This window comes from Hyperolius riggenbachi, chromosome 3 (assembly GCF_040937935.1).
Source record: "Hyperolius riggenbachi isolate aHypRig1 chromosome 3, aHypRig1.pri, whole genome shotgun sequence".
NCBI classification, from domain to species: domain Eukaryota; kingdom Metazoa; phylum Chordata; class Amphibia; order Anura; family Hyperoliidae; genus Hyperolius; species Hyperolius riggenbachi.
In genome coordinates this window covers 110,223,278-110,238,674 of record NC_090648.1, presented here as the reverse complement: position 1 = coordinate 110,238,674, position 15,397 = coordinate 110,223,278, and the positions used below count along the sequence as shown (strand labels likewise).

General features: G+C 43.8%; 1 protein-coding gene across 2 annotated transcripts in view; it reads right to left on the bottom strand.

Moving 5' to 3' along the window:
- The window catches only part of OGDH (oxoglutarate dehydrogenase), a 110,380-nt gene that overhangs the window by 53,812 nt on the left and 41,171 nt on the right, over positions 1-15,397 (bottom strand). The window contains exon 4 of one of the 2 annotated variants that reach the window (XM_068274769.1): positions 9,780-9,873. In XM_068274769.1, coding sequence (XP_068130870.1) covers positions 9,780-9,873 — 94 coding nt within the window. Of the gene's footprint in view, positions 1-9,445; positions 9,549-9,779; positions 9,874-15,397 lie in introns of both variants that reach the window. The other variant, XM_068274768.1, reaches the window with a different exon arrangement.

The window sequence follows — 15,397 nt, the reverse complement described above, 5'->3', positions numbered from 1 at the left end:
CGTCACTTGCTCCACACCGCATTGGTTTGAAATGCACCATGGACTTTCACTGGTGTAGCATTACCCTGCAGTAAAAATAGGGTAAAGCAACACACCAGTGTGAAAGGGATCTCAGCCATAGATCTTGAACAATCATGCAGATCAGATATTACACTGACCTTTCACTTAATTTATCGCATGCTTGTTTCAAGCAGGTGATTCAGACACTACTGATGTGTAAAGGATCAGCAGTCCTGCCAGGTAACTGGTATTGTTTAAAAGAAAACAACCTCCATATCCCTCTCTCTTTAGGTGTCCTTTAAAGGATACCCGAAGCGACATGTAACATGATGAGATAGACATGGGTATGTACAGTGCCTAGCACACAAATAACTAGGCTGTGTTCCTTTTTTTCTTTCTCTGCCTGAAAGAGTTAAATGTCAGGTATGTAAGTGGCTGACTCAGTCCTGACTCAGACAGGAAGTGACTACAGTGTGACCCTCACTGATAAGAAATTCCAACTATAAAACACTTTTCAAGCAGAAAATGGCTTCTGAGAGCAGGAAAGAGATAAAAAGGGTCAATAGTTTATAGATTTTAGCTCTGGCATACTTCAATGAATGTGTCATTGAGCAAAAACAATAAAACAGTTAAAACTTAAAAAGTAGATTTAAGCATAAAATAAAACCGTGGAATATCTTAAAAAGTAATTTTTAGGAGAAGGAAGATACAATTGTTTATTTCATTCGTTTATTTTTGCCTCGGGTGTCCTTTAAAAGGGAACCTTAACTGTAAAAAAATAATAATAATGAGTTTTACTTACCTGGGGCATCTACCAGCCCCCTGCAGCCATCCTGTGCCCTCGCAGTCACTCATGGCTCCTCTGGTCCCCCGCTGTCAGCTAATTTCGTTTTTGCCGACTGGGAGTCGGCCGGCCGCCATGCGCATGTTTTTACGCATTCCTGCTGGTGCAGGAAGTTATTGCAGACAACAACAAGAACGTGTTTACGCGTTACGGGTGTAATGCGTAAAATTTTACACATTACAACCGTAACGAGAAAAAATGTACTTGTTGATGTCTGCAATAGCTTCCTGCACCAGCAGGGATGCATAAAAACGTACGCTTGGCGGCCGGCCGAGTCCCAGTCGGCAAAAACGAAACTAGCTGGCAGCAGAGGACCAGAGGAGCCATGAGGGACTGCGAGGGCACACGATGGCTGCAGGGGGCTGGTAGATGCCCCAGGTAAGTAAAACTAATTTTTTTTTACAGTTAAGGTTCTCTTTAAGCTCTTATTGATGTTAATAAGCCTAAGCCAGATACCAGAAAGTTCACATTACAGATTCCATTGCTGTGTATGGACCGTCGGTACCACTTAACATCAGACTATTATTTTCCCACCAATCACAGAACACATTCATTCTGGCTCAGCTGCGCAAACGTCACCTACAAGACAATGCCTATAGTGGAAAGGGTTGGGAGAGAGAGGTGGGCGGGGAGGGCAGATACAAAGGACAATTTCCGTACCTCCCACAGTGAGCACTTGAAGCCGGTCCAGGCAGATTGGCAGGTCTGTGTAAGGTGGGAGTAGAGGAAGCAGCACAAGGGGGTTAGGATTAAAAATAGGAGCAAATGTGCAGCATGGGGGAAAACAGAGAGGAATCTTTAAATATGAAATCTCAACAGCACAAACAGGGGGTCATACAAGCAGCAAACTATCTCTGCAGCAGTCTGGAGGGAGCTAGAAGTTCTCAGGCTTATGTAAGCTTCTTGCATGCTGCCATGATCCCTCCCGTAACAGGCACACTGCATTGTAATATCATCTCACACGCATGTCCAGGTGTGAATTATGCATTGGGCTGCTTGTTGATACTTCCAACTTCGCAGGCTCTGTGCAAGCTTAGAAACAAACACATCCTACCATTACAAATGCATCCAGATAGAGGAGGTGGAGTACATCGTAAAGAGTCAGAAAAACGCCATAGAAAACACATCAAGTACAAGCCTACATGCTACAGCACCAAGAGTAAGGTCTTGTGCAGAAGCCAATATTCACTTACTAAAAACTCCCAACAAAATAATTAGATTGCTTGCTAATCAATGCTGAATGTTTCTGCTGATCAAAGGTAAATGATCTTCCTTCCCAGTGGTCAGCAGTACCACACACACACTCTTCCAAAGCATCTTCCCTCCAGATATCGATGGCTCCATATGTACAGTGATCGGTGAAGGTCTATATTCTATGCCATTTGTTTATACAGGAAGCCCTATGGGCTGAGAACTGACCATTTCACACTTATCGACACTGGGCTTGGCAAAAGATCGGGAATGAACTGAAACGGTCTATCGCCATTGCACTGCTCCAAGGAGCGTAAAATTGTATGTATGACACAGAAATCTGAATTAAAGTGGACTGTATGGTTGTAATCTGAATATGTATCTATGCTAAAAAAAACATGACAAATGTATCAAGCTTCAAGGTGCCCCCCCTCCCCGTGTGAGGAAGAGCTTTGCCGCATTTCACAGGACAGCTCGTGCATGTGCGGTAGCTACTCAGGTTCGGTGGGAAAATCGAGCCACCTGCACAGTGCTGTGGCTGAGCTCCATTGATGAGGCCTTGTTGAAGGATTTACAGGAATCTCAGTGCTGGAACAGCGAGGAGGAGGGTGAGAGGGAAGCCTTTGGAGGATCCAGAGGTTTCCCTATCCCGAGGTAAGTATCCAAACTGTGTACTTTTTCCCCTTCAGGACCTCTTTAAAGTATCCACTGACCGTCGGTATTCTAGGGCTGCATATTGATGGAGAACGCAAGTGGCCCTTGTAAACCTGGTCTGGAAAGAGTGTTGGCAGCCCTTGTGTGTTTATATCAAACCACAGCAAAGGTGCAGTTATGTGTACATACCCAGACTGAAAGCTTATACTACAGACACATCATTTGGTAGGAAATGAAGGGTAAAAAAAAAGGTAAATGTAAAAGGGAAGACCGGGAGGGAGATGGTTTTAGCTACCTTCACTTGTTTCTGCTGTTGTGTTTCCTCCATTCAGCCACTGCCCGCTGACCTGTGCTTTGCTGACCGCAGAGTCCTCCACATCCCGCTACTGCCGTCATTAAGCCTCATTCTGGGCAGCCGCTGTCATTCCACCAATGCCTGGCTGGAGATAGTGAGCAACATAACCTAGAATGACAGTGGCAATGGGGAGGACACTGCAGAACATGAAGGACATGCTGAGGGGGTGGTGGCTAAACAGAGGAGACTCAACAGCTGGAACTAGAAAAGGCAGCTATGCCAATTTCCCTCTAGCAAATATCAGAACTCTCCTCCAGTAGCTATCCAAGCTCTCCAGCAGATATCCCAACTCTCCTCTAGCAGCTAACCCAACTCTCCTCCAGCATGATCACTCCGCATGTGGGGGATCAGAGTGCTGGAGAGACCTGCAGGGGCACAGAGTGGCAACGGAACCAGTACTGCCCTCCTAGCATGCCCAACATGCCCACTATGCATGTGAGGGGCTGTTGACACAATTACAAGTATGAGCTGAGATCAGATTTCCAATGTGATTTGAAGGTTATACAATCCTGGCCTGGATTTTTCAGAAACTGACACTGCCGGGTCTACATACTTTGGCCTCAATTCACTAAGCTCATCTCCTGTCTTTAATAACGTTTCTAGAGTTATCACCATGGTGATGAGGCATGTAGTATTCAGGAAACATTTTACCTCAGGCAAACCTAAAGTTAACTCTTCAATCCTTAAAATAACTCCAGAATGCTAAAGTTAAAGACCGGCTGTTAACTGCGTGTGAAAATAGCTACAGTGAAGGTAGCTTAACTACAGAGGAGGGAAAGCGGATCCGAGATGAAAAACGAACTATAACAAGTAACTTGTCTATATATGTTACCTAAAACCTAATCCCCCTCCTCCTCCCCTCTGCCTCTGAAATCTCTGGCTAGTAATACCTCCCCCTCCTCCTGCCCAGACTGAGCTCCCATGAGCCCTTGCTACTGTCTGAAAGTGCCTTGGCTCTCTGAAAACCTGTGGGCGTGGCTTGTTTAGTTTATAGGGAATTAGAGTATTAAAACGCAAGGCCGAAACCGGTAGGAACTGGAGACTGGGCAACTTATATGAGATCGTTTTTTTGGATTTTAAATGTGTACTGGGTTACACTATAAGCTTTTAACTACTAAGGTTCCCTGTCAAAAGGACCCTGGAAGTAAGTCATTGTATATGTGATGTAGATTCAGCTTCTAATAAATGTTTATGTGATTCTTGGATGGAGAAGTGACCTTTCTCAATTTATTTCTGGTGATGGTCACTGTGGAAATATGCTTTTGAGCACTGTGGGGTTACTGCAGATGCCGATTTGAGTACCAAGCGCTGTGGATTTGTATGCATTTTTCTTAAAACAAAAACAAAAAAGTCTTTGGCTTGAGGAATGCCCTATAAACAATAGGAAAGGAACACAATTATGCAATGAGTAAAAGTTCATCTCGGATCCACTTTAAGGAATGAAGAGATAAGATAACTCTCTCACTGTGTGGTGGCAAGATTTCTCTTGCCATATCTCCAGCATGATCTTAGTGAATTGAGGCCTATGTCATGAAAGAGCAGAGGAACGGGCCACATTATGTTCACATGCCAAGATATTAAGCGGAGGATCCTGGGGCCACAGTTACTGATTGATTTCTGTCTAGCTAGGGAGTGCCATATACATTCTGACTTCATGTCTCAAAGGTGATGGATAATGCAGTCGTAAGGCCACATTCACAGTGGTGAGTTGCGGTGTAACGGCCATTTTGTAATGTGGCTCACTGCACAACCTATTTGACGGACACAGTACGGCGGTAGCACTGCGGTAAAAGAGGTTGTGGTATGGTAATGCTCTGCATGTGGTGTATTACTGCTAAACGCACAGGTTAACAGGTACAGTGGAGCATGCTTTTCATTGACTGTATGCTTCACTGTATGCGACACAACATGCGGTACGACTTTTTCATTACGTTGCATTCTTGTTATACAGAATACACAACGCCACGTCCCACTGTGAACATGGCCTAAACGTCCATTTAAATCAACCCATCAACATAATATTTTCACTTCCAGAGAAGCTGTTTTTAGGAATACTTCAAAGCATATTACTGCATAAAACAGGAAAACAAAAGTCAAAGATTAATTTGTAATACTGTAACAAGTAACAATGAGTGGGATATGTTTATTTAACAAATACTGGAGTTTTCCTTTGATCACTATAAAAACCTGCAAAGGGTACAGGAGACTTCAGTATCTCCTGATTTAAACATCAAAACGAAGCTGCGCACACACGCTGGTTTAAACTCAGCTGAGGGAGCTGTGATGGACAATCTTGGATGAGAATCTAGCATGTGTTCAGTGGCCCCCTGAAGATCTGACCCATAAGCACATTGTTCTCCTCCTCATCCCGCCTGCAGGAAGCAATTCATCATCCCCAATCCCACTCTCCATACAGAGCCCGACCCCAGATTATCATCAGACATTCTATAGGCTAGCAATGCGTCCTGTCTCTGTATGGAGAGGGTGCGATGGGCATGCAGCGTCACTGTGCGGCTTCAAGAGAGGAGGGTATGGAGGAGAAAAGCATGCTTGCCTTACCCAATCCAGCACTCTTGGCAAAGCACCAGGACTGGCATAAATATGCTAGATTGTCGGTAGAGAAGTTGCCAAGTGCTGCGTCGGCAGAGACCTTCTAACGTGTCTATGAAACTTTAGTCTAGGCAGACAACTGATATAAATGTCTGGAAGACATCACGACTGGGACGAATCACGAGTTTTACCACCCCCTTCCACTACTACTGTATGATTCAATTGCGTACATTCAAAAATGGCGCGGGAAAATTTGGGTGCAGGGTAACGCTATTGCCAAATTAGTCACTGAGCTCCGCTACAGCCATAATTCACATTACAGCCTATGGTGGCTCCCAAAGAATTGGTGCAGCCCTGTGGTTAAATCAGCTGTCTCAATACAAGTGGGCAAAAGAGCTAAGGACAGTAACCATAACAACTCCCCAGAAACTGCCTGTTGGAGTTCTCCTTTATTACAGGCGTATGTGTACAGGCACGGGGGTTTACTTTAGTGTCTATGGCATTCATGTGATATTTTTAGAACACTAGGAAACCATTTTCTTAAAAAAACAAATGAAAGCAACATTCTTTGGAATTATACCTACACACCTGTCACCTGAGGCGATTATTCTCGATGGTGGATCTGACAGGAGGCTCAGCTCATTATTAAACACGTCATTGCACAAGTAACATTCCTGGTCTGCGCAGATGTGGCTGTGATGTAAATCGCTGAACATTCTAATGACTGTGTTGTTGGCACAAAGCTGCTCAGGAGAGGTTGCTGACTAGTTTCTATTTACTAACTCGTTTGATCTGGTTCTACTAGAATTCTCTGTACTATACAGGGAGAGCAACAACAATGAAGTAGCTACAAACCAGAATGTACTGGTGTAAAACAAATATTAAACTGGTATGAACTCCAGCTCAGCTGTGCTCTGCAGTTATCAAACAGCTCCGGTTTCAGAGCATTCTTGTGCAGAACATTTTGGGTCTCAAAATTGCGTGTTCCTCAACAATAGCGGTCACTACAGGCAGATTTCTAGATCCTAGTCTAAAGAAACACACAGATTTGTGTATTTTCTGGAACTATTCATTATTACTGATGTAAGTTATAACTGAACTATTCCTCATATCCTGAACTGCTGACTGGTGCATTTGACCTTCCCACAGGAATCACAGCCTTCAACTTACATGAACACCAAGAAGCTTAGGAAGATTGTGGTACATAGCAACTGGTGAGGGCAAGTCTCACTACAGAAAATGGATGTTGCTAGAACATTATCTTTTGAAACAAGACAACACTAAAGGTCAATGCTGTCCAACACCACGATTATGGACCATGCTCAGGCTTTAGTTTCAGAATCTGTCTAACACCTAGGTTCTCAACGTGTGGTACGCGTACCCCAGGGGGTACTTCTGATGGTTCCAGGGGGTACTCGGGCTTGACATACTCAACCAAGAATAACACATTTAGAGTTTTAGAAAATGCTAAATATTATTTAAAACAATACCAAATTAGTATTTTACCTAATTAAAAGCAATAGTAAATGCTTGGAAATGGTTTAGACCCAATTATCATGTACTACGATTAAACTTATATTTGTCAAGGGGTACTTGTAATAATGTTTACTGTGCTAGGGGGTACTTGGTGAGTACTGGGTTTTAAAAGGGGTACATAACAATAAAATGTTGAGAAACACTGGTCTAACACATTCTGCAGAATTAAGTAAGGTTTGGTTTACTATGCTAGATTACTGTGCTAATGTAGAACTCACAACTGTGATGGTCCTCATGAAGTGAAGTTGGACAGTACCTTTTTTTTTATTATCAAGCAAAAAATATAAGTTACAGGTAGTCCCCGACTTACAAAACGACCCGTTGATACAAAGGGCCAGAAAATTTGATTCTGTGCTAATGAGTGAAATTTTTTTTTCAAAAAGACAGAGTTTGAGAAAAATGTATTTAAAAAAGAAAAGAAAAGAAAAAATTGCCCTTTAAACCAATAAGATGACTTTTTCCTGCAGTACATTGAGGGCACAAAGGGACAGAGGTGACACTGGTGGCATAGAGGAGGTACAGAGGACAGAGATAGCACAGTGTTTTGACTTATGGACAGATTCACGTTAAGAATGAACCCACAGTCCCCCATATCGTTCCTTAACCGGGGACTACGTGCACTTGATTGAGAAAAATCATATTATTAACAGAACAAAACAGATTTTGTTTTCTGGAAGATTATCTTGATTGAAACTTTTTAGATACCAATCAGCAACTTCATCATTATTGTAAGATTGAAAAAAAACAAAAAAAGAATCATGACTTCATTGTCCTCTTACCAATTTCTGAAACGTTCAGAAGGTAAAATCACAGATTGTTTTCATTTCAGACATTCTGCCATCATTACAATCAGATTTGATTATCATGCCCACACACCATCATGCTCTAAACCCAAAGCCCCCAGAGAAGCCCCCAGTCTGATCTCGGCACACACCTTCCACATGCCCGTAGTATGCTGTTAGTGGTGGTTACTTGGTGCACTACTCTAGTGTAGCAGTATTGGCGTGCTGAGAGCAGCGTGAGCAGTACAGCCTCATATCTGTTATTGTCCAATCTACACCCAGAGCTCAACTAACAGCTTGTATTTTTCAAAGGACAGGAAATATACTGAATAGTGCCAATGTAAAATGGCTGATCTACACTTCGCTGTACTATAACACTGGCAGAAGGACAAATATAATTATTCTAGAAAGAAAAATCTAATTCCGTTACATCTGCATGGTTTTTGGAGTTTTGTACCATTCAGGTCTTCAAAAAATCTGATGGGGGATGTTATAATATAATGGTATTCACAGCAGTTTGCACTTGACCCTGAAATTTGTATTGGTGGAACATTGCTTTCCATCAGCTACATCTTAAGCCTAAAAAGTGGGTCTTGCGTGCATACACATCCAATTTTGATTGGCCAATTTTGCCATTGGTTTACCAGTGAAGGCCACCTGTAGTGTGGGGTTTAAAGAATCCAAACATCATCTCCAGGACCACTGAACATTAAAGGGAACATGAGACGAGGGAATAGAAGAAATGTACACATAACTGTGGCTTCCTCCAGCTCCCTTCGAGCCTGACCGATCCCTCACCAATGTCCTCCGCCTTTTGGATCCTCTGTACTACTACTGCGCAGGTGCAGAATGCTCCCACCCGCGGGAGAGCAATGCGGGGGGTGGGGGTAGGGGCGCGCACAGCTGGGCCCAACTTACGGGAGGAGGATCCAGAAGGCGGAGGATGTCTGCAAGGGAGCAATCAGGCCAAAGTGGGCTGGAGGAAGCCCCAGGTATGTATACATTTTTTTCTATCCCCGTCTCAGTTACACTTTAACCCCAGCATGGAATCATACTAATGCAGTTAAAGCAAATGTCTGAATATTTTTAAACAATTAGTGGTCCTTCTTAATAAAACTCTGATGGAAATCTGTTCTCATTTTCCAATAGCATCTGATTGGTTTGGATGTGCAACCGGTTTTTTCCTTAACAGCTCTGATTCGGAGGAGCAATGTCCATATCCCCTGCATCTCAATCGCTAACTGGTGTGGTCAATGTGGTGCTAGTAAATCAAAGTACATGCACATGTCTTTATGCAACCGCATTTTACTGCTACATTGTCACACTGGCAACTCAAAATTGTTAGTATCTTATTGAACATCCCTACTGACTAAGAATAAAATGTAAGTGGGTATATTTTCTGGTCCTGAGGAATCAGCTGTTAGTTGTGAACTCTACACCTACATTCTACAGAGCAGGGACAGACATACATGTTGGGGGGTGAGAGGGAAGCGCACAAGCAGTGACCATTCTAGCAGAGCTTTTGGCCCTCACCGAGTTTGTCTGAGGATGTGACAATGTCAGCTGGCACACAGGAATCCAGATCTGCATCCAAAATGCCAAGCGGATCAAGCTGGGCAACATGGTGCCCACGGATCTATATAGAGGAAAAAGGTGCCAGAGGAGGATGGTGGAAAGGGAATGGAAGAGGAAGGCAGAGGGAGGACAAGGAAGGAGGAAGTTGGGAGAAGAATGGAAAAAGAGGTGGATGAAAAAGGATATGCAGAACACGTGAGGAAAAAAGAGGCACCACATAAAATACGAGGAGAGAAAAAAAAGGAAGAGCAGAGAAGAGAAAAAGTCACAAGTTTAGTACAGTTATCCTCACCAACATTCGGAGGACCGACAATTACTGGAGCGTCATCAAAATTAACACAGCTAATTCCGAGGGGGTCAAGTTTTGCAACGTGGTGACCCCTAACCTGGAAGCAATGACACAAACTGGTTAATAACACCTCCCCTCCCACCCAGTTTCAAAAACTGAAGTGTAGACAAGAAGATGGTGGTGCCCATAACACATAACCAAGTGGCAGCTTTCACTTCCCTAACCTGCAAGAGGAAAATGAGAGCTGGAACCTGATAGGATGTTAGGGGCTTCATTGACTCATATCTGCCAGTATTTACCGAAGTTCAAGTGTAAATTGAATCTCCAATGTTAAAAGGTAAGTCAATCAGCAAGAGATACATGGATATTTCTCAGTGTACGCAAGTCTTATTTATGTGTATTTGAGAAAGCATGATGATCTGGATAGGCTGTATTCCATCATTTATATTTATTTTCTTAATATAAAACTAATTTCCAAAAATAAAATATCAATCACCACTGTTAAAATGTATGTGATTTTTAACCACTTCGCATTCCAAGGCTGTTATCCCTTAGGCTGGTTTCATACTGTAAAATGGCATTAGTGATGCGGTGCGTAGCGCCCACCGCACCGCCAAAAACTGACCTTCAGGGAACACCGCGTTAGTACACAGTGTTCCCTGTCTGGCATTCAGCCAAGCAGGAAGTGACGCGCGGTTGCAGTCACTTCCTGCCTCGGGTATGCGGAAGTGCACGTAAGTGTATTGTAAAAATAAGCTTCTGCGCATTTGCGCCGCAAAGCCAACTTCTTTAAAGAAGCCTGCTTCGCCATAGACTAACATAACTTCTGGACCGATGCAGATCGCCGCATAGTAACACCGGTATGCGCTAGCGTTCCGGCACAGCGTACATGGGGAGTATGAACTTCCCCATATACTTTCATTAGGCTGCAGTAGCAGTGCGTCAATTTGACGCACCGCCCCAGTGTGAAAGGGCCCTTAAGATCTCTGCCAATTTTTGCATTCCAGCTGTGTTCGACAGTATATTCACTCAGTTTACCCTTCTACTACATAGATTTGGTAAGACTGTATAATTAGTGGGCACCTAAATGGAACCTAAAGTATAATGAAAGTGGGCAGTGTAACTTACCTGGTTTCTTCCATCCTCCTGGTCTCTCGCTGCTTTTTTCTTTCACTGTCCCGCTCCAAATACTGCATGTGCGGCCCCGTGCCATGCACCTCCTCCATCGCGCTTCCGTGGCAAAAAGCACTCCGCGATTGTGCAGCAAGTGAAAATTGCTACAGAGCATGCGCCGAACACTACCAGCAACGGGAGCGCAATTGAGGCAGTCTGGGTCGCAAATGCGCAATGGCTCTAGACTGGCAGAGTCATCGTGCTTATGGAGGGGGACAGTGGCTGAATGGAGCAGTGAGGAAAGACGGCAGGGGAACAGGCGGACGGAAGAAGTCCCAGGTAACTGGCCAGATTTTTTCACTTTAGTTACCAAAGGAAATCCAAGGTGAATAAGATTGTAAGAACGGTAGTAGCATATACAGATAGCAGCCCTACGCAGAGTGTGTGTCAGAAGAATGTGGGGGTTCGAGACCATGCTGGTTGTTTACATGCCAGTTATATAAAAGCGGGAGCGATCTGTACATGCGCACTACAAGTCAACTCAGTGCGCAAGAGCTCCCAGCCAAGGGCCTATCGCTTGCGCACTACTGCTTACCCAGAAGCAGCTTCTGCTTGATTTTAGGAAAGAATAGAGGGGGCAGAGGTGAACAAGGTGGTGGGGGAAGGAGAGGTGGGCCTGAGGACTGCTCCCTGTACATGTCTGCTGCTACCCCGTTTATACAATCTTATTTGCCTCGTATATCCTTTAAAGTTACTGTACCATAACTTGCATTAAATAATCAGATGGAGAGATAAATATAAACAATCAGTTTATACAACCCCCACATTCTTCTGACACAATCTCTGCCTAGTGACCTGGGGACACAGGGGAAGGGAATATAATGCTGAGGCATCTCTAAATATTTCTAGAGTGGAGATCATAAAAAGAAATCCAGTCCAGGGTTGTTGGATAACTAAAGAGAACCTGAGGCTGCCGACAGCACAGAAGAGAGATGCTTATCTAGGAAGATGAAAGCCTCTGGATCCTGCAGAGGCTTCCCGTGTCCTATCCTCCTGACCACCAATGCAACCCGGAAACCCTCCCGTAGATTGCGACCTTACTCCTCCTTATGCATGAAGCACAGTACTGCCAGTACTGCCAAGCTTGAGCATGAAGAGGAGCGAGATCAGCAATCCGACAAGCTCTTGTTGGATTTTTTTCGGGGGTCCATGCACAGCAACAGAGGGGGCCAGGAAGACGTCGGAGGCCTCTGCAGGATCCAGGGGCTGCCCGCTTCTTAGCCAAGTATGCTTTTTTCCCCATAATCTGCCTTGGGTACTCTTTAAGAATTGTTTCCTAAGTAACGTAATGGGAACCTGAAGTGAGAGTGATATAGAAGTTATCAATTACTTATTTAGAACATACACTGGATGGGAAACTTACCTGTATCACAGACAAACAGCAACAGATTCAGGAGTGAACATTCACAATAACACAGTAAAAAACACGTCACTAGTTCCAGAGATTCCTATTTGTCCACCTAAAATGAATGTATTTCACTGAGCATGAACCCACAACAGCTGACATTGGGGCCCTTGTGGGAACAACTGAAGCTAGAAGAATATGGAGGCTGCCATATTTATTTCTTTTTAAGCAATACCAGTTGCTTGGCAGCCCTGCTGATCTATTTGGCTTCTGTAGTTTCTGAATTACACCAAAAACAAGCATGCAGCTAATGTTGTCAGATCTGACAATACTGTCAGAAACACCTGATCTACTGCATGCAGAGGATCAGCAGGATAGCCCGGCAACTGGCATTGCTTAAAGGGAACTCGAGGTGAGAGGAATATGGAGGCTGCCATATTAATTTCCTTGTAAACCATGCCAGTTGCCTGGCAGTTCTGTTTATCTTCTGGCATAAGTATTGTCGGAGTCAAAACCCCAGAACAAGCACATGGCTAATCCAGTAAAACCTGAGTGAGCCAAATCAGAGTACCTGATCTGCTGAATGCTTGTTCAAGGTCTATGGCCAAAAGTATTATATACACAGGATTAGGAGGACTACCAGGCAACTGGTATTGCTTAAAGAGACTCTGTAACAATATTTTCAGCCTTATTTCTTCTATCCTATAAGTTCCTATACCTGTTCTAATGTGCTCTGTCTTACTGCAGCCTTTCCTACTTGCACAGTGGCTGTATTATCTCTGTTATATGATCGAATCTTCTCTCTTGTCAGCTTTGTCAGCTAAGGCTGGAATGTGTAGAATGTGCAGCACTGCTTGTCATTGGCAGAAGCTTTTACACACCCTCTTCACACTCTGTGTGAGTCACAGTCTGAGCCTATCAAAAGCTGGTTAGTTTGTTTGTAAACACTGCCTAAAACTCTCAATTACAAGCCAGGATTGCAGCAGGGAGTAGAGATGGGAAGTTCGGATCTTTTCAATGATCCGGATGATTCGAATCGGCTCATTGAAAAGATCCGGATCTTTGATCCGAATCTCGGATCATTTTACTACTGAAGCATTCGGGGGTGAAATGACTAGCAGGACAGGTCTTTCCCTGCTGTGGACAGGAGAAGGGTAGGGGGGAGGACACACAGAGAAGATGGACAGAGGGCAGGGAGTGGACAGAGAAGGGAAGAGGGACGAGCAGAGAGCAGAAATGTTTGTTTGCACACAATACCCACATGCTGCAATCATATGCTTTACATATATTTCACCTATATGCTCATCTGTGTACTTTGAAAGCAAACGTCGCAGTGAAAGAAAGCATTCTCAGAAGTGAAGTGCAGTTGATTAGTGCCGAGTGCAGATGGGATCATATTGCCTGTCAATCACAGTGCCTGCAAAATTACTGTGCTGAGCTGAACCAAAAGTTTCCAATGTGATCACTATGCAGCACTACGGAACAACCAGCCTATAATGGGCAGCACGTTATAGCCAGTATGTGTGCTCTACACATATCTGGCAGTGGCACCCATGTCCCCTCTACCTGTCCCTGCAAGGCTGCCTCCCCTGAGTCCCCTCCAACTGAGCGATCCATCCCTGCTATGCTTCCAGGACCCCGCTGCCCGCTGAGAGGGGGCGTGTCGCTCCTTGCCCCGCCCCTTTTTCGATCCGAATCACTTATTTTGATGATTCGGATGATTCGACTCACAAAATAGATTCGGATCAAAGATCCGAATCGTTCATGATCCGGACAACACTAGCAGGGAGTGGCAGAAACAGCACAGAGGGGCCCAGGAGAACATAAGGAATGGAATGGTATGCTTTTTATTGTAAGAATTTTAGAGTACAGATTCTCTTTAAAGAGAACCAGAGATGAAGCACCCTCTTGTATTTTACCTTATAAATCAGTGGGAACATGACAGTAAACACCTAATCTGCCCTTTGTTTCATTGTTCTCTGTGTAATCTGACTGTTATCACCTCTAATAAGAATCCCCGACTGAGCAGTCAGGCTGCTCAGTCTAGCTTTGCTACAGAAAGATTATAGCTAAGTCTGTCTTCTGTGGTGTTATTTCAAGCCCAAGCCTGCCCCCTTGTGGCTCTGCTATAATGACTCAGCAATAATCATTCCCAGCAAAGCCAGATTTAATTGCTCAGTCTGGGATTCTTGTGACTGATGATAACAGACACTTTTAGCAGTGAGGATGAAACAGAGAGCATGGTAAGTGTTTTCTCTAATGTTCTTACTGATATACATGGTAAAATACACAAGGGTGCTTCGTCTCTGGTTCCCTTTAAAAGAAAATAAATATGGCAGCCTCCCTATCCCTCTCAGTTGAGGTATCCCTTTAAAAAATCCCTGTTGCTTGAATAATGTGCTGTTCAGTGGATATAATGGAGTGGGGTCAGTGGAAATACTTCTTACATAAAATGCTCAGGGGGGAGTTATACAGATAGCAGCAAAGAAAACTCGAGCAAAAGTTTTATCAGCCAATCAGTTTTGACTACCACATGAATTACGATTGGCTGTTCTGGGAATGTCAATGGTTTTAGCTTTCTTTACACTGTCTTGAAAACAACCCAAGAATGCACAAAAGAAAATGTTGTTCTTAGCAATCAAGCAGTATGCCCCTGTTGTAACCGTCCAAGTTTGCAAATAGACCATGGACTCAGACCCTGAATATTATGGACAATAGGATATTTGTCCTTCACAACAGTCATAACACCCACCTTGTTTGGAGTGCACGATGAACAGAGCAGAGACATAATCAGATACAATAGTGTTCATTCATTATGTCAATGATGTACTTCACATGATTTTACAAATAAACCTCAGCAACGTGCTAGAGAATGAAAAATTAGAAACCAGCCGCATACAACCCACATTGTAAGGTTGTATAAAGGTTTGATGTACGCTAGGTGGCTTGTTGTGCACCAGGTGGTCAGGTGGATCATCCAAACTCAACAGTAGGATGTCCTCCTCTGACCGTGGTCAGTACGGTATAGATGGCCTATCAAAGAAAACCACAAGCAGCAATACTAAGCGTAGAGTGCTTTATTTACAATATCAGACCAAAACAA